General features: G+C 51.9%; 1 protein-coding gene across 1 annotated transcript in view; it reads left to right on the forward strand.

The window, feature by feature from the left end:
* The first annotated feature begins 706 nt into the window (after window positions 1-706).
* Window positions 707-27878, forward strand: part of MAP3K3 (mitogen-activated protein kinase kinase kinase 3) — a 33346-nt gene continuing 6174 nt past the window's right edge. Inside the window, exons 1-13 of the mRNA XM_066587528.1 lie at window positions 707-925; window positions 8493-8614; window positions 10786-10826; window positions 19864-19963; window positions 20439-20552; window positions 21797-21914; window positions 22024-22157; window positions 22276-22349; window positions 25779-25846; window positions 26138-26230; window positions 26461-26652; window positions 26852-27000; window positions 27239-27370. Coding sequence (XP_066443625.1) covers window positions 817-925; window positions 8493-8614; window positions 10786-10826; window positions 19864-19963; window positions 20439-20552; window positions 21797-21914; window positions 22024-22157; window positions 22276-22349; window positions 25779-25846; window positions 26138-26230; window positions 26461-26652; window positions 26852-27000; window positions 27239-27370 — 1446 coding nt within the window. The 5' untranslated portion in view covers window positions 707-816. The remainder of the gene's footprint in view (window positions 926-8492; window positions 8615-10785; window positions 10827-19863; window positions 19964-20438; window positions 20553-21796; window positions 21915-22023; window positions 22158-22275; window positions 22350-25778; window positions 25847-26137; window positions 26231-26460; window positions 26653-26851; window positions 27001-27238; window positions 27371-27878) is intronic.

Genomic DNA, 27878 nt, shown 5'->3' on the forward strand with positions numbered 1-27878 from the left:
CGGCCTCCATTGATGTCAGTGGAGGCGTCCGACGTGCCAACCATATGCAATTAACATTGCGTATGAGTTGTGATTAGTGACGGCGAAGAAATGCAAACCAGAAAAACTGTACTGTGCATAACCGCCGGCGAGCCTCCACAGTCAACCACAATACGCTTAAGGAGGTAAGCATGGTTACCGGCCGGGCTCATAGGCAGAATCAGCTGCGGGCCACCCACATGCGCAATCCGACCCGCTCGAGTGAGCCGGCGTTAGACCTGCGGATTTTGGTGTGAAATTCCGCAGCTGCAGATTTGGCGTAACTCCGTCCCGCGTGCAAGGCCCCCTCACTCCTAGAAGTTCTGCAATGATATGAAGTAGATTTTGGGGCGTGAGTTCATTTTCGGCGTTTGAAACAAAAAAATTTTAATGCTATATGTGCTGGTCAAGACAGCATTACTATGCAGGGGGCTGGGAAAGCTGGGTGACAGTCCCGAAGTCATGGCAGGCTATGTTCTGCCGGCTGTGTTTGTTTTGCTGTCGCTATGGTAACACAAGCCCCGTCCAGTGTCAGTGAAAGCTGTCATCGGAAGCCCCGCCCCGGCCCTGCGCCGCGTTCCGGTTGCGTTCCACGTAGAGAGGCGCCTCACTATTGGCTGTTGGTCGTCCCGCACTTGGATGATTGGCAGATCTTCTGTCCAGTAGGAAGTATCGCTGTGCGCATGCGTGAGGCCTTGGGAGCTCGAAGACTGAGGACACCCGGATATGAGGTGACCCGGAGACGCCCGCTGGTATGACAGGACACCCGAAGAGAAGTTGGAGGAGTTTGGGCCTTTGATGGTGTCGGTGCGTAGAGCATCTCTTGGAGACCTGGGACCCCGTAGTGAAGGCCTGAGGCGCCGGGACGCGGACAAAGCCCGGGACGTCTCCCCCTGCACCGCCATGGGTGAGTGCGGGGCTTCCTGGGCACTTGGTGCTCCTAGTTGTGTGCCCATCTCTATCCTTACCATAACATGGCTGCTAGTGGACATTACACTGTGCCCTACCTGCTGCTGTAAACTACCGAGATCTGACCGGACCTGGCCAGCCTGTATCCTGCAGAACCCCTGCACTGTGCCAGGCTGTACCCTGCAGAACCCCTGCACTGTGCCAGCCTGTACCCTGCAGAACCTCTACACTGTGCCAGGCTGTACCCTGCAGAACCTCTACACTGTGCCAACCTGTACTCTGCAGAACCCCTGCACTGTGCCAGCCTGTACCCTGCAGAACCTCTACACTGTGCCAGGCTGTACCCTGCAGAACCTCTACACTGTGCCAGCCTGTACCCTGCAGAACCCTGCACTGTGCCAGCCTGTACCCTGCAGAACCCCTACACTGTGCCAGGCTGTACCCTGCAGAACCTCTACACTGTGCCAACCTGTACTCTGCAGAACCTCTACACTGTGCCAGCCTGTACCCTGCAGAACCCCTACACTGTGCCAGCCTGTACCCTGCAGACACCTACACTGTGCAAGCCTGTACTCTGCAGAACCCCTACACTGTGCCAGGCTGTACCCTGCAGAACCTCTAAACTGTGCCAGCCTGTACCCTGCAGAACCCCTACACTGTGCCAGCCTGTACCCTGCAGACACCTACACTGTGCCACCCTGTACCCTGCAGAACCCCTACACTGTGCCAGCCTGTACCCTGCAGACACCTATACTTTGCCAGTCTGTTTGCTGCAGAACCCCCACACTGTACCCCGCAGAACCCTGCACTGTGCCAGCCTGTTCTCTGCAGAACCCTGCACCGTGCCAGTCTGTACCCCACAGAACACTGCACTGTGCCAACCTGTATTCTGCAGAGTCGGACACTGTGCTAACCTGTACTCTGCAGAATTCTACACCATTCCAACCTGTGCCTTGCAAAAGCCTGTACCATGTCAGCCTGTGCACTGCAGAGCCCTGTGCCGTGCCAGCCTGTTCTTTGCAGAACCCTGCACTGTGCCAGCCTTTAGTCTGCATAGCGCCAACCTGTATACTGCAGAACCCTACATTGTTGAAGCCTGTACTCCGCAGAATCCTGCACGATGCCAGCCTGTACAGTGCAGAGTTCTATCCTGTGCCAATCTGTACGCTGCAGAACTCTAAACTGTGCCCTGCAGAGCCCTACACCGTTCCAACCTGTGCCCTCCCGAGCTCTGCACTGTGCCCTGCAGGGCCCTGCACCGTGCCAGGCTGTGCCCTGCAGAGCCCTACGCTGTGCCAGACTGTACTCTGCACAACCCTACGCTGTGCCCTGCTGAACCCTGCACCGTGCCAGCCAGTACCCTGCAGAACCCTGCACCATGTTAGCCGGTTTCCTGCACTCTGCCGGACGGTACCCTACATATCCTTGCACCATGCCATTCTTTACTCTGCAGAACCCTACACTGTGCCAGTCTGTACCCTGCACAAGCCTGCAGCGTTGCAGTGTGTACCCTACACAACCCTGCATTCTGCCAACCTGCACTGTCAAGAACCCTGCACTGTGCCGTGCAGAACCCTGCACTGAGAGCTTTGCTTTGTGCCAGCCTGTGCCCTGGAAAAATCTGCAGTATGCCAGCATGTCCCCTGCAGCCTCCGCCCAAGCAGTACCTTTCAGAACCCTGTGCTATCCCACCTGTGCCCTGCAGAACTGTGCCAGATGAGTTGTGCCACGATGCTCTGGGCCTTATATATTGCAGTCTTAGTGTAGCATCGTTGGCATTGTATGATGGGGCGGCGCATCTACTATACTCTGCACACTGGGGGGGCTTCATGGGGGGCTCACACAGGCTGCTTTTGCGTGCAACACAAGGTTTCCTCCTCTGGAAGCATCGCTTATGTGCGCAGTGCCCGGCTGTACCCATCAGTCCTAGAAGCATCGCTTGTGTGCGCAGCGCCCGGCTGTACCCATCAGTCCTAGAAGCATCGCTTATGTGCGCAGCGCCCGGCTGTAGCCATCAGTCCTAGAAGCATCGCTTGTGTGCGCAGCGCCCGGCTGTAGGCATCAGTCCTAGAAGCATCGCTTATGTGCGCAGCGCCCGGCTGTAGGCATCAGTCCTAGAAGCATCGCTTATGTGCGCAGCGCCCGGCTGTAGGCATCAGTCCTAGAAGCATCTCTTGTGTGCGCAGCGCGCGGCTGTAGGCATCAGTCCTAGAAGCATCGCTTGTGTGTGCAGCGCCCGGCTGTAGGCATCAGTCCTAGAAGCATCGCTTGTGTGCGCAGCGCCCGGCTGTAGCCATCAGTCCTAGAAGCATCGCTTGTGTGCGCAGCGCCCGGCTGTACCCATCAGTCCTAGAAGCATCGCTTGTGTGCGCAGCGCCCGGCTGTACCCATCAGTCCTAGAAGCATCGCTTGTGTGCGCAGCGCCCGGCTGTAGCCATCAGTCCTAGAAGCATCGCTTATGTGCGCAGTGCCCGGCTGTAGCCATTAGTCCTAGAAGCATCACTTGTGTGCGCAGTGCCCGGCTGTACCCATCAGTCCTAGAAGCATCGCTTGTGTGCGCAGTGCCCGGCTGTAGCCATCAGTCCTAGAAGCATCGCTTATGTGCGCAGCGCCCGGCTGTAGCCATCAGTCCTAGAAGCATCGCTTATGTGCGCAGTGCCCGGCTGTAGCCATTAGTCCTAGAAGCATCACTTGTGTGCGCAGTGCCCGGCTGTACCCATCAGTCCTAGAAGCATCGCTTGTGTGCGCAGTGCCCGGCTGTAGCCATCAGTTCTAGAAGCATCGCTTATGTGCGCAGCGCCCGGCTGTACCCATCAGTCCTAGAAGCATCTCTTGTGTTCGCAGCGCCCGGCTGTAGGCATCAGTCCTAGAAGCATCACTTGTGTGCGCAGTGCCCGGCTGTAGCCATCAGTCCTAGAAGCATCGCTTATATGCGCAGCGCCCGGCTGTACCCATCAGTCCTAGAAGCATGGCTTGTGTGCGCAGTGCCCGGCTGTAGCCATCAGTCCTAGAAGCATCGCTTATGTGCGCAGCGCCCGGCTGTACCCATCAGTCCTAGAAGCATCGCTTGTGTGCGCAGTGCCCGACTGTAGCCATCAGTCCTAGAAGCATCGCTTGTGTGCGCAGTGCCCAACTGTACCCATCAGTCCGAGAAGCATCGCTTGTGTGCGCAGTGCCCGGCTGTAGCCATCAGTTCTAGAAGCATCGCTTATGTGCGCAGCGCCCGGCTGTACCCATCAGTCCTAGAAGCATCTCTTCTGTGCGCAGCGCCCGGCTGTAGGCATCAGTCCTAGAAGCATCGCTTATATGCGCAGTGCCCGGCTGTAGCCATCAGTCCTAGAAGCATCGCTTATGTGCACAGCGCCCGGCTGTACCCATCAGTCCTAGAAGCATCGCTTGTGTGCGCAGTGCCCGGCTGTACCCATCAGTCCTAGAAGCATCGCTTGTGTGCGCAGTGCCCGGCTGTAGCCATCAGTTCTAGAAGCATCGCTTATGTGCGCAGCGCCCGCCTGTACCCATCAGTCCTAGAAGCATCTCTTGTGTGCGCAGCGCGCGGCTGTAGGCATCAGTCCTAGAAGCATCGCTTGTGTGCGCAGCGCCCGGCTGTAGGCATCAGTCCTAGAAGCATCGCTTATGTGCGCAGTGCCCGGCTGTAGCCATCAGTCCTAGAAGCATCGCTTATGTGCGCAGCGCCCGGCTGTACCCATCAGTCCTAGAAGCATCGCTTATGTGCGCAGTGCCCGGCTGTACCCATCAGTCCTAAAAGCATCTCTTGTGTGCGCAGCGCCCGGCTGAAGGCATCAGTCCTAGAAGCATCGCTTGTGTGCGCAGTGCCCGGCTGTAGGCATCAGTCCTAGAAGCATCGCTTATATGCGCAGCGCCCGGCTGTAGGCATCAGTCCTAGAAGCATCGCTTATGTGCGCAGTGCCTGGCTGTAGGCATCAGTCCTAGAAGCATCGCTTGTGTGTGCAGCGCCCGGCTGTAGGCATCAGTCCTAGAAGCATCGCTTATGTGCGCAGCGCCCGGCTGTAGGCATCAGTCCTAGAAGCATCGCTTATGTGCGCAGCGCCCGGCTGTAGGCATCAGTCCAAGAAGCATCTCTTGTGTGCGCAGCACCCGGCTGTACCCATCAGTCCTAGAAGCATGGCTTGTGTGCGCAGTGCCCGGCTGTAGGCATCAGTCCTAGAAGCATCGCTTGTGTGCGCAGCGCCCGGCTGTAGGCATCAGTCCTAGAAGCATCGCTTATGTGCGCAGTGCCCGACTGTAGGCATCAGTCCTAGAAGCATGGCTTATGTGCGCAGTGCCCGGCTGTAGCCATCAGTCCTAGAAACCTCGCTTATATGCGCAGCGCGCGGCTGTAGGCATCAGTCCTAGAAGCATCGCTTATGTGCGCAGTGCCCGGCTGTAGGCATCAGTCCTAGAAGCATCGCTTATGTGCGCAGTGCCCGGCTGTAGGCATCAGTCCTAGAAGCATCGCTTATGTGCGCAGTGCCCAGCTGTACCCATCAGTCCTAGAAGCATCGCTTATGTGCGCAGCGCCCGGCTGTACCCATCAGTCCTAGAAGCATCGCTTATTTGCGCAGCGCCCGGCTGTAGGCATCAGTCCTAGAAGCATCGCTTATGTGCGCAGCACCCGGCTGTACCCATCAGTCCTAGAAGCATCGCTTATGTGCGCAGTGCCCGGCTGTACCCATCAGTCCAAGAAGCATCGCTTATGTGCGCAGTGCCCGGCTGTAGGCATCAGTCCAAGAAGCATCGCTTATGTGCGCAGTGCCCGGCTGTAGGCATCAGTCCTAGAAGCATCGCTTATGTGCGCAGTGCCCGGCTGTAGGCATCAGTCCTAGAAGCATCGCTTATATGCGCAGCGCCCGGCTGTAGCCATCAGTCCTAGAAGCATCGCTTATGTGCGCAGCGCCCGGCTGTAGCCATCAGTCCTAGAAGCATCGCTTATGTGCGCAGCGCCCGGCTGTAGCCATCAGTCCTAGAAGCATCGCTTATGTGCGCAGTGCCCGGCTGTAGGCATCAGTCCTAGAAGCATCGCTTATGTGCGCAGTGCCCGGCTGTAGGCATCAGTCCTAGAAGCATCGCTTATGTGCGCAGCGCCCGGCTGTAGGCATCAGTCCTAGAAGCGTCACTTATATGCGCAGCGCCCGGCTGTACCCATCAGTCCTAGAAGCATCGCTTATGTGCGCAGTGCCCGGCTGTAGGCATCAGTCCTAGAAGCATCGCTTATGTGCGCAGCGCCCGGCTGTAGCCATCAGTCCTAGAAGCATCGCTTATGTGCGCAGTGCCCGGCTGTAGGCATCAGTCCTAGAAGCATCGCTTATGTGCGCAGCGCCCGGCTGTAGGCATCAGTCCTAGAAGCGTCACTTATATGCGCAGCGCCCGGCTGTACCCATCAGTCCTAGAAGCATCGCTTATGTGCGCAGTGCCCGGCTGTAGGCATCAGTCCTAGAAGCATCGCTTATGTGCGCAGTGCCCGGCTGTAGGCATCAGTGCTAGAAGCATCGCTTTTGTGCGCAGTGCCCGGCTGTAGGCATCAGTCCTAGAAGCATTGTTTATGTGCGCAGTGCCCGGCTGTAGCCATCAGTCCTAGAAGCATCGCTTGTGTGCGCAGTGCCCGGCTGTAGGCATCAGTCCTCGCCTACTAATACGCCTACTAATATAAGACCGTTCGGAGGCATCCTGCATGGCGCCATATAATATATAACGCTGCAGCAATAGTCATATTATGCTCCACACTGTACATGGCTGCGTCGGTTATGTCTTGGATACGTTGTAAGCGGCTGCGTCGGTTTTGCCTTGGACATGTTTCAGGTGACTGTGCTGGTTACGCATTGGATACATCGTAGGTAATCACGCCGCTTATACCTCGGAAACGTTGTAGGCGACCACGCTGGTTGTGCCACGGATGCGTTGCAGGTGACTGCGCCGGTTGTGCCTCGGATGCGTTTTAAGGAGACTGCGCCGTTGTGCCTCGGATGCATTTTAGGAGACTGCGCTGGTTGTGCCTCGGATGCGTTTTTAGGAGACTGCGACTGTTGTGCCTCGGATGCGTTTTTAGGAGACTGCGCCGGTTGTGCCTCGGATGCGTTTTTAGGAGACTGCGCCGGTTGTGCCTCGGATGCGTTTTTAGGAGACTGCGCCGGTTGTGCCTCGGATGCGTTTTTAGGAGACTGCGCCGGTTGTGCCGCGGACGCGTTTTTAGGAGACTGCGCCGGTTGTGCCGCGGACGCGTTTTTAGGAGACTGCGCCGTCTGTGCCGCGGACGCGTTTTTAGGAGACTGCGCCGTCTGTGCCGCGGACGCGTTTTTAGGAGACTGCGCCGTCTGTGCCGCGGACGCGTTTTTAGAAGACGGCGCCGGTTGTGCCGCGGACGCGTTTTTAGGAGACGGCGCCGGTTGTGCCGCGGATGCGTTTTTAGGAGACGGCGCCGGTTGTGCCTCGGATGCGTTTTTAGGAGACTGCGCCGGTTGTGCCTCGGATGCGTTTTTAGGAGACTGCGCCGTCTGTGCCGCGGACGCGTTTTTAGGAGACTGCGCCGTCTGTGCCGCGGACGCGTTTTTAGGAGACTGCGCCGTCTGTGCCGCGGACGCGTTTTTAGGAGACTGCGCCGTCTGTGCCGCGGACGCGTTTTTAGAAGACGGCGCCGGTTGTGCCGCGGACGCGTTTTTAGGAGACGGCGCCGGTTGTGCCGCGGATGCGTTTTTAGGAGACGGCGCCGGTTGTGCCTCGGATGCGTTTTTAGGAGACTGCGCCGGTTGTGCCTCGGATGCGTTTTTAGGAGACTGCGCCGTCTGTGCCGCGGACGCGTTTTTAGGAGACTGCGCCGTCTGTGCCGCGGACGCGTTTTTAGGAGACTGCGCCGTCTGTGCCGCGGACGCGTTTTTAGGAGACTGCGCCGTCTGTGCCGCGGACGCGTTTTTAGAAGACGGCGCCGGTTGTGCCGCGGACGCGTTTTTAGGAGACGGCGCCGGTTGTGCCGCGGATGCGTTTTTAGGAGACGGCGCCGGTTGTGCCTCGGATGCGTTTTTAGGAGACTGCGCCGGTTGTGCCTCGGATGCGTTTTTAGGAGACGGCGTCGGTTGTGCCGCGGATGCCTTTTAGGAGACTGCGACGGTTGGGCCGCGGATGCGTTGTAGTTGAGGGCAGGTTGACTTTGTGATAGTATTTTCGGTTCTTCTCATTCTCCTGCCTTTGTCATCTCCTTGGAGTCCCGTTGCCTGCAGCAGTCAGCGAGGAGCCTTCTCCATTAGTGTCGCTTCTCCTATCCTTTCCTTGTGTAAGCCGGGGTCACCGCGCTGCGCCTCTCAAGTTATTGCACAACTACAACTCCCATGATGCACCGAGACCAGCCTTGTGAAGTCTTACTGGCTAGTAATTCATAGACTCCTCTACTCTGGCACAAAATCACAAACCATCCATCGCAGCGAGTGGTGAGGCCGACACGTGACATCAGGAGTATTACCATATATTGGGCGCACCGCAGTATTACTAGTTTGTCGCTAACTCTACGTTTTTGTTTTACATGTGATGGTAATCGGTTCACTTCTTTTCTCATACAGATGAGCAGGAAGCTCTCAAGTCCATTATGAAGGACCTGGTCGCCCTTCAAATGGGAAGGCGACATCGAACTACAGGAATCGAGGGGGTGAAAACGAAGACAGGCGGCGTCCCGAATAAGCAGGTGAGCGTCCCCGGTCCTTACTGATGGCGGAATGATATGATTGTTCAAGCCTTTTTTAATCCTAAACCTCTTTATGTTAAGAAACGGCGCCACTCTTGTCCATGGACTGTGTTTGGTATTGCAGCGTATTCCCATTGACTTGAATAGGGCTGAGCTGCAGTGTCAGTCACAGCCTTTTAATAAGAGTGGCGCTGTTTCTGGAAATTAGGCGGACCCTTTTTTTTTTTTTTCCTAATCCCAGACAATCCCTTAAAGGGGTTTTTCCATTTTCCCAATATTTAAAGTTATTGTCTATTCACACATTTAGAAATAAGTGTCTGGTGGGAGTCTGTTCACTGGGACCCCCTCCCCCCCCCCCCCCCCACTGGTCATGAGAACGAGGGACCTACGTACCCCCAAATGAATGGAGCAGCAACCAAGCATGCATACTGCGGTCTGTTCATTTCAATGGGACTGCTTGGATTTGGCTATCTTTGGCAGTCGCATTCAATGAATTGATCGTGGGGGTCCCTGCAGTCAGACCCCTATTAACCTCTTAACGCCGCAGGATGTAAGTTCACGTCCTGGGCGAATGGTACTTAATGCAACAGGGCTTAATGGTTTGTCCTGTGGATGGCACAGGCTCAGAAGTGAGCCCGTGCCATCCGGCAGCGGATGCAGACTGTGACTGACAACCATCCTCCCGCTGTGAGAGCAGGGATCAGTGAGAACACCGATCACAGCATGTCAAGGGTTCCCAGAGGGAGTGCGCTCCCATTATGACCCCATCAACACTCCGCTATGTAATCGCAGAGGACTGATGGGTCGCCATGGTAATTCTAGACATTGGTGTCCAGGCCTGTGATCGCTATTGTAAGTTATAATGTATTGCAGTACAGAAGTACTGTAGTGTATTATCTTAGCAATCATTGCTTTTCTGGTTCAAGTCTCCTACAGGGACATGAAAGATGCTATAAAAACCATGTAAAAAAATAGTAACAAAAACACTTTTTTGCACACTTTCCCTTGTGTGTGTATAAAAAAAATCTATAGAAATATATTTAAAAAAACACATATTTGATATAATCGTATCCGTAACGAACTGTGCAATAAACAGAACACTATTCATCCTGCATAGCAAAAACTGTAAAAGAAAAATACCTATATTTTTTAATGTCCCCCCCCCCACAAAACTGATCAAAAAAGGGGGGAAGAGAGAGAGAGCTCCCCCCTGTTCCCCAGTGCTACCCCCCGCACACCCCCGGCACCCCCCGAATCTTTTCACCCGAGTAGCCAGAAAATAGCGATGCTCGATTGCGAAATCGCCCTTAACGAGTACGTTCGCTCATCTCTAGTAGAGAATTGGTTTTCTCTCGCTGCCCTCCAGAAATAACATGTTTTTATAATACATTATAAGCACCTAAAAAATGCCACTAAAAACAAGCCGCCTGTCCATGTCGATGGGGTGGGGTGGGGGGTGGGAAGCCATGACTTTTGATAAGTGGAAATGAAAATACACCCAAAAATCGTTGCGTCCTTATGGCCAAAATAGCCCATATCCTTAAGGGGTTAAAGGGGGTTGTGCGGTAATCGGACACCGTTTGTCCTCTGCTGCTGTGAGGATGAATGTAGGGCATCATCTAATAACCGGCGCCGTTGTATCTGCTGTACGCCACGCATGCGTGCCCATCGGGGATCCAGCAGTGCCAAGGAGGCCTTTTATGTGACCTGTTGATGGACAGTGTGGAAGAAACTTCTAAGGAGCCTCCAGTTGGGTTATAACGACACTACTGTGTAGCTGCAATACCACAAACAACCTGTGGACAGTGGTGGCACAGTTTCTGGGGATATAAATCAGCCTTGTCCTGTATTTCTAATCCCGTAGAACCTCGTTAACAATCATAAATGAATTTGGATCCTAATTGAACATCTTAGATGTAAAATATCCACTCGGGGGGGGGGACCCCTCATTATTGGAGAGCTGCTGGAAGAAGGGGCTCTACATGACATTTGGATGATTGCTGTGTAATACTACATTTTTCCTGTAGTGTTCGCTGCGCTCTGATTGGTTGAATACAGGGGGAATTCTACAGCTGGAGCTGTGGGTGGGGGTCTTCCTAATCTCTTACCACCAGACCATGAGATACGGCGGTGTTGTTTCCGTCCTTAACTTCTGTTTGTCTTCATTACAGAATGACGTGAGGATAAAGTTTGAGCACAACGGAGAGCGGCGGTGAGTGAATCCCTTTACTGCTATACGACTGAGTCCTAGAAAACGATTGGCGCTAAAATACCGTGTTTCCCCGAAAATAAGCCTTATCCTGATTTTTGGGGGTGGGGGCTTGAAATATATAAGCCCTAGCTACACGACATAAAAAGCAATACTTACCAAGCAGGTACTGTCCGGGGCCCTCACACCACTCTGTGGAGTTCTGGCAGCTTGCTTGCAGTCGCCGGCAGAAGATCGCTTTCTGGTAACGGGGTTCGTAAACCCTGCCTCCAGGAAGCGATGGCTCTGATTAGCTCAGCCGCTGTGCTTGAGAACCAATCAGAGCCATCGCTTCTTGGAGCCTGGCTTTACGAACCCCTTTACCAGAACCGGCGACTGCAAGCAAGCTGCCTGAATTCCGCAGACCAGCGGGAGGGACCTGAACCGTGCTAGGTAAGTAGCACACAGAATTTTTTTACAACGCCGCGGTAATCGTGGTATGGTGTGTCCCATTAATTTCAATGGGGCCTCGCGGGCATACGCTCAAACACGATTTTTGAGCGCTCTCTTCTATTTTTTGCGTTTAGTGCACCTCAGCAATGATGGGGTGTGCTAAAGCCGCTGTTGGAGGCAGAAACGCTGCCTCCGAAGAGGTAAAGTAACAGCAGCGCTCTCCTGCTGTTACCGGTGCAGGACATCCCTTCAAAATAAGACCCTGTGCCTATTTGGGGGCAAAAATTAATATAAGACAGGGTCTTATTTTTGGGGAAACACTGTAGAACCACTTACCCCTTAGGATCTGTTCAGAGGGTGGATTCTGCTGCGGTTATGCAAATACTTGGCTGCGGGTCCTCATGTGGATTCAACTATTTCCATCGGCAATTCCACATGCGGTATTCCCAACGCGGAAATGGCGCAGAATCAAGAAGTGGCATGTCACCACTTTTTTTTTTTTGTCATACGAATATTTGAAATTTGCGTGCAGAAAAAGCCTACAGGCGGCGCCCCGTCCAACGTGATGGGAGGCGGCAGACCTACCTCAAAATTCAGCTGCAAAAATCTGCCGTGTGATGAACATCCTCAGACATTCCGAGAGGTCATGTGATGTGGAAAACGGCAAATGAGGGCAGATTTGTCGTTCAGTAGTGTGGAAAAGCCGGGTGTCCTCGCCTCTGACAGGTGTAACGGTTATTGTGCTGGTTGGTAAATGTTGCCTTTTTCACGGTGATTTTGTGAAATTGGAGCAAAAAACTCAACTATGACCACAATGTGTGAATAAGTCCTAAACGGGATCTCCAGCGTCTGCAAGACTGCGATCTGCTGATGGTGTGTTACAATGTAGCAGTCAAGGTAATGCCTGTTTTGGTCCCCAGGCTGATACATACACTGTCCTAACAAATGTAATTGGACATCTGAGCAAGAATCCAAAGTAGTATCTTCATGGCATACTTTCTACTAGCGTCTGATACATTTCAGCTGGTATTTCCCTCCATTCATCCTGCAAACATATGGTGAGTTCTCTCAAAGACGATGCACCAGCCCATCTACAATGGTGCAAGGAGTGTCGTCATTGGACAGTTGAGCAATGGAAGAACGTTCTATGGAGTGATGAATCGCACTATTCCATCTTCACATCAGATAGATGTACCTGGGTGTGGAGGATCCTGGGGAACTCCTTCTGCCTGAGTGTGTTGTGCCAACAGTAGAGTACGGTGGAGGTTCTGTTATGATCTGGGGATGTCTTACTTGGCATGGTGTCGGTCTGTAGGTTGTAGTGACAAGAACCATGAACACGGAGGTGACCCTGACAGTCTAGACAATAATGTGCTGCTGACAATGTGGTGATACTCTGGGAATGGTCGGCCATACTTCCAACAAGACAACGCACCTTGTCACATATCCAACGCTGGTTTCTATTGATTTGCGTCAGTCAGTCCAATGCACAGAGTCCGACCTGAACATCTTTTGGAGGAACTTGAACATCGGGTCAGGAAATATGAACAGCGTCCATCTTCTTTGAGAGAACTCGCCAGATGTTTACAGGAAATGGCGCTGTGCGTTGTATGCAGTAATGTGGTCACGGCGCTTGGGTGAGCACCGTGGTCTCTTCAGACAGCGGACCAGCAGGGGTCCTAATAGGTAGACCCCCACCAATCTGGTATTGATTATCTATCAATGTATTCACCCAAAACTACGCCTCGCTGAGCGAGATTTCCAGCGTGTGCCCAGCCATTGCTTGCAATGCATTGAGCGATCGGGCTCTTGTGCTCTGACTCCTCCCTAGGGATCAGTGCGACACAAGCGCTTTGAAGGTGTAAAGCATGATGTCTCCAGCAGGCAGAGTTGGAGGCGGCACTCTGCGAGGAACGAGTCGTGTTTTAGTGGAATAGGCGGGGAGAGAGGCCGGACCGCTGGCGGAGGTGGACCGCCCATCGGACACTTCACAGCTTATTAGCATAAAGAGCCAAACAATATCTCAAGATGGAAGTAAATACAGATACCCCTGCGTTCCTCAGGATGTCCCATTTGTTAGAATATACATCATTACTAGGTAAAAATAAGGGGACAGACTACCTTAAAGGGGGTACTTCCAACACGCAGGTCAGGTGAGGGCTGCGGGACCCCCGATCTGGACGTACCTGGCATTTCCTATGGATTTGCTATAAAGGTAAGATGGTAATATCTCTTTAACGGGGTTTTCTGGGACTACATCATTGATGACCTGAGGAAAGGATCAGAGGAGATCCTGCGCTGTCCAGCTCCGAGAGCCGACCGTCACTGATAGTCGGCCTCACGCTGAAATCTATGTCGATTGCAGCATGTAAAGGGACCATCATCGGAGCTCCGCGAGTACAACGATGGTATCGCGCTCACCCGTGTGCATGAGGCCTAAGGCTGATTTGAATTGCGGAATCTGGACCGGGCGTCCGCCTCCGGATTCCACAGCAATAACCCTCCATAGCATTCTATGTAAAAGTAATTCTTCACGCACACGAGCGGAAACCAATTGTGTCTGCTTGTGGATGGAAAATCGCAGCATGGTCCATATCCCTGCGGTATCTGTATGGACGGCTTTCATTGAAGTCAATGGAAGCGGCCCGCCGGCTCTTGACATTGCGGATTCCGCAGGAAAAGCAGGAGTTTAAAAAAATTGTATCTGTACTGAGCATGTCCGACCGCGAGCCGTGCGGACCATCCGCAGCACAGAAAGAAGAAAATGAATGCAGGTACGTGCGGATGCCGCCGCTGCCAGGGCTGGATTCCGCATGCGTTGCCCAGAAAAAGAACACGTTATTTTTAATGGGTCTATCTACATGTGCGATGATTTTTTTTTTTGTTTTTTTTCCTCTTGTGGCGACGCTGCGCGATAAAGAAAATTGCAGCATTTACTGTTCTGTTTCAGAATCGCCTATTCTTCTCTATGGGCGAAAAAAACCGTATCGCGCTGGTATGTACCTGTGAGATTCACGGGGCGTGATGTGATGCTTCTCTTTTACTTTTGGAGTAACAGGCCATTTCATCATGAAAACCGTAAGAACAATAATGCAAATTTCTCGCAATAAGGCCGCGTTCACACGGGCGAGAAAATCGCGCAAGATTTGTGCATTGTGAGGCGCGCATCTCACACGAATATGAACCTGATTTCTTTTAAGTAGGGTCATAAAATGAAAAGATCACAGCATGTCCTATATTTGGGCGTCCGTGCGGCCGGCGAAGGTGCAGGCGAGTGCGATGCAATGCGAGGTTTTCCTATTGAAGTAATGAGACACTCTGCGATCCTCCTTCCCCGAAGGGATGCATCCGTGGCAAAATCAGACGAGTTTCACGTCCCGATACCGCGCAAGCCCATGTGAAATTAGCCTAGGGGGTCGTTCACACGAGCGTAACGTCATTGCGTCTTACACACACGTGATGCGCAGCGCATGGCGTCACTGGAAGTACATTGATTTTTGTTGATCCGCTCACACTTGCGTTTATACATGGCATATAATACGCGCGTAAATAAAAGAGCGCGCAGCACGAGGCATCCTGTACGCCGCACCGCGTGAGGGATTTCACCTCTCCTGAGATTTTATTGCTCCCCCGCGAGCCGCAATGATTTTGTCGTTTTTGGTAAATTCTAGTTTACGTTCGTCCGGCCCGGGAATGTGTGCAGCGCCGTCAATGGCCTAATTGTGCAGCGGCCCCTCTGATCTCTCACCTGAGTTTCCCGTGTCTTTAAGGGTCTCTCATTTACAGACAGGAGCCTGGAAATATCCTGCCGGCTGCCAGATCTGACCACAGCTATGCGAGGTCGCCGGGGGCTCAGCAGCGGGACCGCTCCGGCCGCGAGGTCCGCACAGAACGCTTCCTACCAGAGGTGGAAGGTTCAGCAGACACTGGCGCGCTGTGTGCCCGCTCAGGGCCGGGTATTTGAGGAATGTCCCTTGTGGTTTCCTCTCTGCTCGCAGCCTCCGAAGCTCCAGAGCCGTCCGCGTGACGGCTGCCCGTGAAAGGCCTTCAGATACAATGCCAGCAGCGTCCCGGCCAGGAGCCCCAAACATCAGACGAGGCCTCGCTCAGCGTCTGCTCCGCGCCCGGAAACCCAATCAGCCGCTCCGTCTCACGCTTATTAGTATTTCCCACATAAGTCGTACGCGGTAGCTGAGAGCAAAACCAAGACCTTAACCCTCATTCTGTGCAAGGGAATGTTAGCTGTTGCTCTCCGATATCAGCCATTTCAGATGGGAGGATATGCTGCATGGACTAGTATATACACCAAATAATAACCGCATTAGGAACACCTACTCAGTAACGGGTCGGTCCACCTTTTTGGGCGATCGCGGCTTTCAGATGTCGGGGAACAGATTTCACAAGGCGGTGAAGATCCTCCATACTCAACTGCACCCTCCGCTGTTGTACTGTTGGGTCAGTTGGTCCAACTGTGGCACGTCGTTGCTGAGATACCAGGCATGCCAACTGACGCTCTCCCATGGGATCAACCACAAGTGGCCTGCCGGTGCGTGATCTTCTATCGACGTCTGGCGGTGGGTCAACCAGTCTTGTTAGACTCTAGATACCGCTGTTTGCGAACGAGTGCGACTGTTTCAGAAATACTGGCACCACCTCTGGGCACCAACAATATGCCCATGGGCAGAGTCACTCAAGTCACCACATTTCCTATAACTGCCAAATGTTGCGTTACTAATCACAAGATGCCCGCTGTTCCTAATGCAGTGATTGCTCCGTGTATAGTATCGCCATGTCCATGATATTCCCCTGTACCAGTTATTGACCCGCCGTCGCAGTATTGACCAGCGTAAGGCCTCGTTCACACCGACATTTTTTTTTTACATTTTGTACGGATTTTGCACCGAAATCTGAATAATTTTTACTCCTCATGATATCAATGGGATTCCGCACCGCGGTTCGTGCAGCACGCCGTTGAAGTCCGTGTCACTGGGGATAGGCGGGCACATTCTGGGCGCAGTGTCGGAAGATCTGCATGTGGATTGGTACTAGATGAGTGTTACATCCGGGCCTAAAGACTTTTTAAGTTGCCAGGAACGACCGCTGATTGACATTTATGCGAGTCGATCGGCGCCCTTATGAGGCGCAATTAGCACTAATTCATAGTCTGGAATGATCGTTAGTGCGATCCTATACAGTCCGGCAGCGTGTCGCTGTTTACACGGGGCGATATGGTAATGATTTTAGCGCCGTGTAAGGCTGGATTGCGATTTGTAAAAAACGGTCTGATTTTTAGTGCAATTCGCTTGCACTTTCGTTATTTATCATGCGTGACTTCCATCTGATTTTCGAGCGCATTAAAAAAAAAAAGCGCCGCCCATGTGACTATTCCACATTTCAATCAGCGTGTTCCATTTCCGGGGGATTTTGGTCCCAAATTTACACGGAAAAATCGCCTGTGTGACTGCAGACTAAAGTGAAGGCCGCGCAGCGACACGAAAAAAGGTTGCGCAACTTAGTAAGAGCGGCGATTTGGGCTTTTTCATTTAAAAAAACATCCGAATCTCAAAGAAGTCGATTTCTATGGTCGGCCGTGATGGAAAAAGTCAAGATGCGTCACCATTGACAATCAGACACGACGTCGCTGTGTGGCCTTAGCCTAAATGACGCGAACGCACAACCAATGAGCAGTGGCCTCTTTGCGACTCCTCAGCGGCACTTTTACACGGACAGGTGAGTTGGCGCACCTATAGAACGGTCCCTATATAACAGTCGGTGTAGACAGTCCTGTTATTCTATACCATCTTATCTGCCCTCTCTGGCATTTCCTGCCGCCGCAGCCATCGTATGTAAATGGGATCCTGCAGAAACATGGTGCCCGACTGCGGCTGCCACGCGGACGGATGCCCCCCCCCCCCCCCCCCCCCCGAGGTTGTAGTAATCATCCAGCACCATCTTCGGTAATGTATTACATATGGAGAGCATCGCATACGGAGCTGTTCGCGCGTGATATGCAGATAATAGAGCACGCTGCGGTCTTTTTCACGGGTGTATCTACACGCTAATATAAACGGATCGTGTCTACGTACATTCATTGAGTCCATTCACCACGTATCACGCGGCCGTACAACGCAGGCATAATACGCGCCAAAGTCACGGTCGTATAAAGGAGCCATAAGCGCGATATTGTACATGCAGGAGCGTCTGCTGCTCACGTTCTCCCTGCAGCTGCAGCCCAGCAATTAGCGCTGTTACATGAGCGCCAACACCACTTGTGTAGGAGCACCCTAAGGCGTGACCACGCGGGACAGAACTTGCTGCGGGGGATTCACAGTGAACATTACATAGTGCAGAATCTGCGCCACAATCCACACCATTTGGTACGGAATTCGAAGAAGTGGAATCCGCCCCGTAAATCCGCTGCTGTGGTTGGCGTCCTACGGACCCACAATCCGCTCTGCAGGCTGATTTTCACGTGGATTTTGTTCAGGTCGTCCCCCCCCCCCCCCCCCGCAGTGTGAAAATGTGATATTTTGAATATCTCATCCACTTTGCTGTGACTGTAAATGCCAGAGGTTTTCCCTGTAGAGTCCGGACGGAAATCCGTGGCAGATCCGCCACGTGTGAACATGGCCTGAGGGCGCTACTAGTGGCTGCATTGTCCTGGTAATTGCTGGGCTGCACTGAAGGTGCTTTCAGACGGAACGAATATCGTTCAAGTGAACACTTGTCTTCGGTCTAAGCGCGAGCGGACAAGAATCCTTCGCTGTTCAGTTTCTGGAGGACTAAAGCCTCGTTGGTTCGTTTACTCGTCGTTCCGTTTGAAGAGCGCCCGCTCCGTGTTTTTTTTACATAATGAAGGTGAAGCGCTGAACGAGATGGTAATGACATCACTCACTCATGCGAATGAGATCGCTCCGTGTGAAAGAAGAGTTACAAATGCAGCCAGCAGTTCTCACTATTACATGAGGGACAGCGCCTCCTGCAGGCAGTTTAGTTTTCCTGCATATGGTTGTGTTTACAATCTGCACAGAATGTATATTTATCCGTTAGCGTATATTGGCGTCACGTACAATCTGTGTAATTCCTTGGACACCGCACCACCCCATTATAGCCCCGGAGACGGTACACAGGGGTGGTTTTTGGGGGTCCCTGTGAAAAATCTCCCATCCATTTCACAGACGGCACATATAGGTCATGCGTTGCACGTTAACGTGCCGTGTCTGCGTATGTCGGACAGCACAGCTCTGCCAGTGCGCCACTAGCCCCAGGCCGGCTTCACACAGGCGTGAGCATATGTGCGCGCTCCTGAGCGCCGTGAATTTGTATAATGAACAATGTGTTTTCGTTCGTGCCGCCGCGTAATTTACTAAAGCTTTTTCACCCACGAGCCACGTTCATTGGCGCACGGCAAACAAAGACTGAAATGTCTAATGAGCTCCAGATGTGTTCTTTTTGCAGCGTTTCACGCATAGCGTATTGTGCGCAAATTTACAAACACACCATGGTCTTCACAATACAGAAATAAGTTTATTTTAAAAAACAACTGCGATCTCCGTGTTTTTTCATACATGCACTTATATATGCGTGCTTTACCTGCTTATTGTAAATGCAGGCGAAGATGCTTATGCGCATTAACACCCTTACTGTCAAATGGGACATTTTGCAAAACCGTAATTGGCGTCGCAGTCTTTGAAGGTGAAGTTGTGCGAGGGGAAAAAATAAATTTCACCTATAGAAAAATGTGGGGTCAATACCCGTATCACAATGGCAGTAAGGCGCAGGCGGTTTGCTGAGCGGCTTCTACCACATCGCTGAACGCGAGCTCATAGGGAGCTGAGAAACGCTGATTGATGAAATGTTCCTATGGCGGATCCACAGCGCCGGCGATCAGAAGACCTCTTGGAAGTAACTCGTAGGCTCCTGTCCACGGGCGTTTTTGCATTGCATTCCCCGTGGCGATAATCCGACTGCGGGAAACGCAGTGCACTCTTTTTCATAGCGTTGCTATGGAGAGCGCGCCCCCCTGTCCACGAGTGGAGAATCATAGCGATTCTCCGCTCGCAGCCAGCAAATCACAGCATGCTGCGAATTGGCGCAATTCTCCGCGGTCAGCCTATCTGTCAGGCTCACCGCGGAGATCCGTCAGCAGGCTCCTGCTCCCCAGTGGAGATCTGCCGCGGGATATCGCAACACCCGTGGACAGGCAGCCTTACACAGCGAGAACATCCGCTCCGTCCGCCATGAACTTTTAAAAATTGTATTAGTAATCTTGATGGGTCCAAAATTCTGCGCTTATTACAGCCTCGGAGTAGTTATAGCGGTCGGAGAGCCGTTTCCTGATGCGGAGCAGCGACTAATGCCCTGAGTTCAGGTCAGTGCGGTCGGACCCCTATCCACAGATTAGGTGGTCAGCATATCCTCACTGGAGGTCCCGTTGGTCACTAGAACAAGTGTGACTATGGCGGTGGTCGCACAAATCTCCAAGTCTTTGCTAGAAGTTTCTCTCTTGTACTCTGTGCAGCAGATTTGGAGCTCTGTGTCAGAAGAATGGCGCTCCGAGTGCTGCAAGCCTCTGAGTGTAAACGCCCCGTTTTCATTTCTCTCGCAGGATCCTGCAGTTTCCTCGGCCCGTAAAGTTTGAGGATGTAGAGCAGAAAGTAAAGTTGGTGTTCGGGCAGCAGATGGACCTTCATTACATGAATAACGAGGTAAGATCGTCTGAAATGTCATTAATCTGGTATCTCCATACAGACGGGAGAGGTGGCGCCACCTAGCAATAGTATGAGAGTAATGGCCATTTATAATTCATGTTTGCCCGCGGTGACATCCTCTCCGGCTCGTTCGCACTCGGGCCGCAACATTCTCAGTTCTTATTCACTTATTATTCACTTTTTCACATTCCCCTAATTTCTAGTCGGTGTATAATAGAGATAAAGACTTACTCCTGCTGTAAGGAGACGGATGGGGAAGGGGCTGGGTGGCCAAATAAAGCATTAGTTTTGCCCACCCCCGTGCCAAGCGATTCACCAGACCGGGGACACTGGTGAGGAGACGTTACAGTAGAAGAGTTAAACATCTCTTGATGGATTGGAGAATGACTTGCATATGGAACCGTTATTAGATGTGTTGCCCCCCACGGAGCACCGATGACCCCCGTCTGATATCCTTTCCTCTTCTCTGCAGCTGTCTATCCCGCTTAGGAGTCAGGACGATCTGGACAAGGCCGTGGACCTCTTGGATCGAAGTTCCAGTATGAAAAGTCTTCGGATTCTGCTCCTCTCCCACGACAGGAACCATGTATGACCGCATGTGTTTTATATGTTCTCTTGTCAGTGCATGTCTCTTTAAAGGATCGCTCGACCAAATACAGAGGGCCAAGTCATACCGGAGACCTAAGGGCACAGCACGATTTTCAAACCGCGCCGCAGTAGTACCAGTTCCTGACTTGGTGCTTCTAAACGGTTCGTTAAAGGGAACCTGTCACCAACTCCAAGCATCATAGACCAGATTCCGAGGAGTCCGGGGATGTAGTTTTTATACACATTGCGCTCCCTGTTCCCACACTATCGCCCATGGAAGTTGGCGGTGCAGGACTAGTCTCTGCGGCTATATGTGCGCTCCCTTAGAGAACGATGTGCGTGCGCAGCATATCATCTCTGCAGGCTGCACTGTTCTCTGAGGGCATGCTCTCAGCCACAGAAATGAGTCAGCTGGCTTGGACTTCCGTGGGTGATGGCGCAGGAGCGAGGAGGTGGGTCAGTATAACAGCATCCCCGGACTCCTCAAGACCTGAGATATACATGCATGACAATGACATTGCGTACTGGCTGCGTGCCGTACCATCGCCATGTACTATCTTTGCATGCAAACCTACGTAATATACGCCAGGATAGAACATGCTGCGATTTTTCTTAATTTACGCAATTCCTATGAGCGGCAACATGGCTGTCTATGTGATATTGGTACAGCGTATTACGCTAGCAAAAGCTGCCCGTGTAATACGCTATTACCATACGCTCGTTTGAGACAGCCCTAAAAGGAGCCTTAGTTTTTAGTGCCCACAGGTGTTGACTGGTTCCCTTTAACAAGAGTGTCTGCAACTATAGCAGCAGTCTTCAACCTGTGGGAAAACCACAACTCCCAGCATGCCCCAGGACGGAGATCGCTGCCCAGCGGGCCTTACTTTGCATGCATACTGTAGCAAATCTTGCATTGCCATCCAGAGGACCATTGATGGGGTCCAGCCTTCAATGTAGACACTTCCTTTCATATGCAGTTACTTTACATTGAAGTTAATGACTGTTTTGCTATGGGAGGTTTCTGCAATCCCATTTACTTCAATGGAGCGTGCCTACACATATACGGGCGCTGCGCCATCCATTCTGGAAGTCATCTGTTTTGCGCTTGCAGCTGTGACTTGGGAAGATGCCATGTAACGACGCGGCCTAGTAACCTGGCGCACAGAATCCATCAGTATATTCTACTCAGTACTTGGATGGATATTACCGAGTCTCCATTTCACACTGACTTCTTTCCCATAGACATCCTCACCCCACTCCGGCGTCCAGAAACAAGTGCGGATTAAGGCCTCGCAGTCCTTGGGCGATGTTAATACAGCATATCACACTGCCGAGACCCGGAGCCGTCACCTGTCTGTCAGTGAGTAACCCCCAGGGCTTAATCTGCCCTTCAGCCGTGTTCCTTCATGGTTTCCACTATAGTAAATCACCCAAGAACCAGACACACGTATTATGTTCTCCGCCTGCAGGTTCTCAGAATGCCGGGCGCAGCTCCCCCCCTCCTGGCTACGTCCCCGAGAGGCAGCAGAGAATCGCCCGCCAGGGCTCCTACACCAGCATCAACAGTGAGGGCGAGTTCATCCCCGAGACCAATGATCCGTGTGTAAGTCTGAACTTGACTTGTCAACTAATTCCCAACTTTTTCCATCTGTTCTGGTCTGATGGAAGACTGTGGGGATTTAATCCAGGATTTCCAAAGTCACGTAATATTTCTGTTGCAGATGCTGGACCCGCTGAGCAATACAGAGAATTCGATATCTGGAAGCTGCCAGTCTCTGGACCAATCGGATGACAGGTACGCATTGTATCTGGGCCATATATATGTATGTATCATAGCTAAGGTTATAGATGAGGAAGCTTCAGATCATCAACCCTTCTCCCTGGCTCTTGATTGGCTGCTAGTGTCCTACTTGAGCCGTCGGTGAAGAGCAAGGGAGGGGTTGATGATTGCTTACCGCAGAAAGGCCAGGACCGTTGTGCGGGAGCGAACTGCCCACTGGACCACTCTACCGTCCTTTACATACAGCGACTGGTACCGTCCTACTGCAGGGATTAAAGGGGTTTTCCAGGCAGTTGTTATTGATGGCCTATCCTCAGGATGGCTCATCGGTAACTGATCAAGATCCCAGCCTATCAATGGTTCGGCGCCCATTTTCCATCTCGCAACACATGGAGTGGAAGCTATGACCCCTGTGTAGTGGACGGCGCTAGGTATTACAAGCGTAGCTCACATTAAAATCAATGCTTTGGCCCCTACACAGGGGTTGTAACTGTCTCCTTCACTCCGTGAGCGTTGTGGCGCTAACAGCGGGCACCTGAGTGGCGGACCCCAGCCTACCAGCTATGGATGAGTTATACTGAGGATAGATCATCAATAACAATTGCCCAGAAAACCCCTTTGAGAAATTCTGAAGACAAACTTGAAGAAGCCCTTAGAGAAGCAGATCGCCCCTTTTTACTGGGGATTCTCAGGGCACAGACCCCCACTGATGACTCCTGATGTATTACAGGGATGTGTCGGAGGATGTTTAAAAAAACCAAGCTCCTGTCGACCCGTTTAAACAGTCAGCTGTTCATCTATGGCCAACTGTCTGTTCACTGTGAAGGTGGCCGGATGAGGTCTCCGTGCGCTCCTGCCTCCGTTCGGTGGACAATCATCACTCCTGTGTGAAAGCACAAGAGCAGCAATCCTTGGGACGACTGCCGGGCACTTGTGCCCCATTTACACGGATGGCTGTCGGCTAAACGTTCCGCATGAGCGGGGACGTCACCGCTGGTTGTTCTGGCTGTCTAAACTTCCGCACACTTCAAGCTAACTTGTCGCTCAGTGCTTCATATTCTATGTGAAAGACGGAGCGGGAAGCATTTAGACACAGCAAGAAGTGAGCGAACCAACAATTATCACACATTTTCATTCGTTTGAACACATTTTGTGCAATAATCGTCCCGTGTAAATGGGGCCTAAAGTGCCCAACAGTCATCCTGTGTAAAAGTGCCCCAAGTAAAACCCCATTTACACAGGAAGCGTGTCGGGCAAACGATGCCCGACATTCGTACCTGTATCTCTACGCCCGCACACGGAGTGGCCAGCAGGGGCCGGGGCAGTGCAGGAGATTTTTATCCTCTCGCTCCCCCGCCCCTCTCCATTTAGATATAGGAAAGTCCCGCAGCACACCTAACACATGCACTTAAGTGCAGAGGTTCCAATCTGTGTATGCCAAGCCACCTGTGGGGTCATGAACCCAACCCCAAATAAATGCAATGGTGTCCAAGGAGGCGGCAGCATCAACGGTGTAGAAATTGTAGAAAGGTTTTATTGCTCCATAAAATGGCGACGTTTCGACTTAAAGGGGTTGTCTCGCGGCAGCAAGTGGGGTTATACACTTCTGTATGGCCATATTAATGCACTTTGTAATATACATCGTGCATTAAATATGAGCCATACAGAAGTTATTCACTTACCTGCTCCGTTGCTAGCGTCCTCGTCGCCATGGTTCCGTCTAACTTCGGTGTCTTCTTGCTTTTTTAGACGCGCTTGCGCAGATGGATCTTCTCCCTTCGGCTGGTCTCGGAAGCATCAGCGTTTTGGCTCCGCCCCCTTGTACGCGTCATCGCGTAGCTCCGCCCCGTCACGTGCCGATTCCAGCCAATCAGGAGGCTGGAACCGGCACACGTCATGGGGCGGAGCTACGCGATGACGCGTACAAGGGGGCGGAGCCAAATCGCCGATGCTGCCGAGCGGAGCCGAAGGGAGAAGACGGATCTGCGCAAGCGCGTCTAAAAAAGCAAGAAGACCCCGAAATTAGACGGCACCATGGTGACGAGGACGCTAGCAACGGAGCAGGTAAGTGAATAACTTCTGTATGGCTCATATTTAATGCACGATGTATATTACAAAGTGCATTAATATGGCCATACAGAAGTGTATACCCCCACTTGCTGCCGCGAGACCACCCCTTTAATCTAAGTCTTTTTCAAGCTTGAAAAAGACTTGGATTAAGTCGAAACGTCGCCATTTTATGGAGCAATAAAACCTTTTTCTACAATTTCTACACCGTTGATGCTGCCGCCTCCTTGGACACCTCTCCATTTAGATAACACAGCAGCCGTTCACTACTAAACGGCCTCTGTTTAAACTGCACAATGAGTGATGAGCTTCATCGCTAATCTTTCATTCTACATAAACGATCAGCGATGAAGCTTATCGTTCAGCTTAAACAGCCGCTGTTCAGTAGTGAACGGCCGCTGTGTTATGTGAATGGAGAGGGGCGGGGGAGTGAGAGAGGAGAGAAATCTCCTGCACTGCCCCACCCCCTGCTGGCCGCTCTGTGAACCAGCTTGCTCTTCTTGCTCCTGTGCAGGAGCACAGGAGTGAGGAAACACAGGGACGAGTGTCGGGCATCGCTTGCCCGACACTCGTTCTGTGTAAATGGGGCTTAAATGACTACTTGTATTGTATTCTGTATACTGGAGATAAGACTTCTTTCCATTTTCCCCAGTAAAGTGTATTTGGGGGGCTGGCAGACCCTTGGCTGAGGGCTGCTATCAGTGTTAACATGGAACCAGCAGGTTTGATGTTAAAGGGTTATTCTTTTCTTTAAACTTGGCTTATCATTACGATACGCCATGAATATTAGATTAGTGAGGTTCTGACTGTCAGTACTTCAGATCAGCTGTTCGAGGGGCTCCGGCACTCTGGTATATATGTCTCCCCTTCATTGCTTACTAGGGACAGCTCTGTCCTTTTTTTTTTCATTTTTCTTCATAGTGCCCATGCCTGTTATTACAGCTCGGTCCCATTCGCTTCAGTGCGACGAAGCTGTAGTGATCTGTAATATCATGCACAGATACTAAAATATGTACCAAGCTGTTGCTGGGGGCGCAGTACTCGCCGGAGGCACCTTGGCCCCTTCAGATAGCGCATCGGCGGGGACCCCGAGGGTCAAACCTTCTTTGCTTTAATGGCCTGTCCTAAAACTAGCTTTCATCAGCTTCAAAGCAACAGTTGTAAAGAAATGAATAACCCTTTTAATATTCCCGAATTCCTTGACCCCATGTATTTGGACTGAAGGCCTCTGGGCATCACTGTTCCCTCTACTCGTAAGTAATGAATTAGTCCAGGTGATGTTATAGGGTTGTTCTGCAGGACGTTCGTCGCATCCGTCATTCATCACTACCAGCACCGTTGCTGATTTTAAGTGCTTTCCACCTTGTGTCTCTTCAGCCCATCGTTTAGGAAGTCTCGAATGTCAAGAGCTCAGAGTAATCCAGACAACAGGCAGGACTTCTCAGGTACTTAAAGCGACCATCCGGTCCTGGACAAACAAGGTTGGCCGCACCTCCTCTCTGATGCACACTGGACAATGTCATTGGTAGTCTAAGACACTACATGCTGCTCACATGGGCAACTCTGGACAATCAAAGCATCGTGTAGCGTCTTCGACTAATTCTGCATACTAATGCACTGCACGCAGAGAAGTGGTGCGGCCATCTTTGTATCCAGGGCTGGACTTTCCCTTTAACCAATATTACTCTTAAAGAACTCTAAAGTTTTATTCATGTTTCCCTTCTCTTCCACCGCAGATCGTGAGAATCAGTTCTACGACAAAGCAGGGAAGGGCGGGACGTACCCTCGGCGGTATCACGTATCTGTGCACCATAAGGACTACAGTGATGGTGGGTGCTGCCATTGACTGAGCGCTTCTTGACTGCACTTATAATATGGTCGCCTGGTAAAACCATCGGCCTGTAATGTATATGAAGGAATCTGATAAAGCTGGGTGTCACCCCATGTTTGTTGGCACCCAGCTGTCCCGGAATCCCATATACCGAAGGACCCAACCAAGGACTTGTGTGTTTTATATAGGTGGCCTGTAAGATTAACCCAATCCTTTATCTTCTCCTAGGACGAAGAACGTTCCCACGGATCAGGCGCCCTCAAGGCAATCTCTTCACCCTTGTGCCATCTAGTCGTTCTTTAAGCACCAACGGAGAAAACCTGGGCCTGTCTGTGCAATACCTAGAAGCCCGCAACCGGCTGCGCAGCGCAGACAGCGAGAATACGCTGGGTGTACCGGAGAGAAATGTGTCCACTAAATGTAAGATAACCCAAACTCAGATATGTCATTGATGATGTAGAATAATCTCTAGGACAAGTTACAGCCTGTATTATACTCCAGAGCTGCATTCATAATGCATCTGGGCTCCCATGATGCAATGCTTTGTAGAGTTGGCTCATACCGGGCATCGTATTTTTATTATTGCGTGTGTTGTTACTTCTTGCACCTTCCTTTTCAGCTCCCAGCGCCCCTATAAACTGGCGCCGGGGGAAGCTCCTCGGACAGGGGGCCTTCGGTCGGGTTTATCTGTGCTATGATGTGGACACCGGACGGGAGCTGGCAGCTAAGCAGGTTCAGTTTGATCCAGACAGTCCAGAAACAAGCAAGGTCAGTAGGACCAATATCTCTCCATCGTATCATACAGTCCGGCCGTGTTCACACGGTGCAGTTTGTCTTGCTTTTCCGCATTGGATCTAGCATCCAATCCTGGCGATGACCGCAGCAAACACTGCAGCGAATTGTCTGATTACGGCCTCACACTCCCAACGTCCTGCAGAGTTTTCCACATATACCGCCATATAGTAACAAACGTTATAATGCAGATATTGACGTATTTCTCCTGCAGGAGGTCAGCGCCCTGGAGTGTGAGATCCAGCTGCTGAAGAACCTGCACCATGAAAGGATAGTACAGTATTACGGTTGTTTACGGGACAAAGGCGAGAAGACATTGACCATTTTCATGGAGTATATGCCCGGGGTGAGTGGCATAGATTTTTAGGCATGCTCATGTTTGGTCTTGGTGTGATAAGAGTTAAAGGGGTTCTCCAGGGCTTTTACTGTTGATGATCTATCCACAGGATAGGTCATCAATAGTTGAGTGGTGGGGGTCCATCATAAGAGATCTCCACCAATCAGCTGATTGCCAGTCTGCTGTCAGTACCAACAGCACTGGAAGCAGATAGCGCTGTCTGTATTTCAGCGGCCTGCTTTGGTACTGCAGGCACAGCTGCCATTGAATTCAGTGGGAGTTGTGCCTGTAGTAACACCTGGCTGCTGCAGTGTTGAAATGGATAGGAGTCCGGCAATCAGCTGATCACCCGGGATCCCAAATGGTGTATCCTTTAGATAGGTCATCAATAGCAGAAGTCCCAGAGAACCCCTTTAATCATCTGCTTCCATAAATGAATCTACACGGCTGTCGCTCTTACAGCATCTAGGGAAGGGGGTCCTGGTAGAACTCGGGACGTCGGTGTACTACGCGGACA

The sequence above is a fragment of the Eleutherodactylus coqui genome, chromosome 13, assembly GCF_035609145.1.
Source record: "Eleutherodactylus coqui strain aEleCoq1 chromosome 13, aEleCoq1.hap1, whole genome shotgun sequence".
NCBI lineage: Eukaryota > Metazoa > Chordata > Amphibia > Anura > Eleutherodactylidae > Eleutherodactylus > Eleutherodactylus coqui.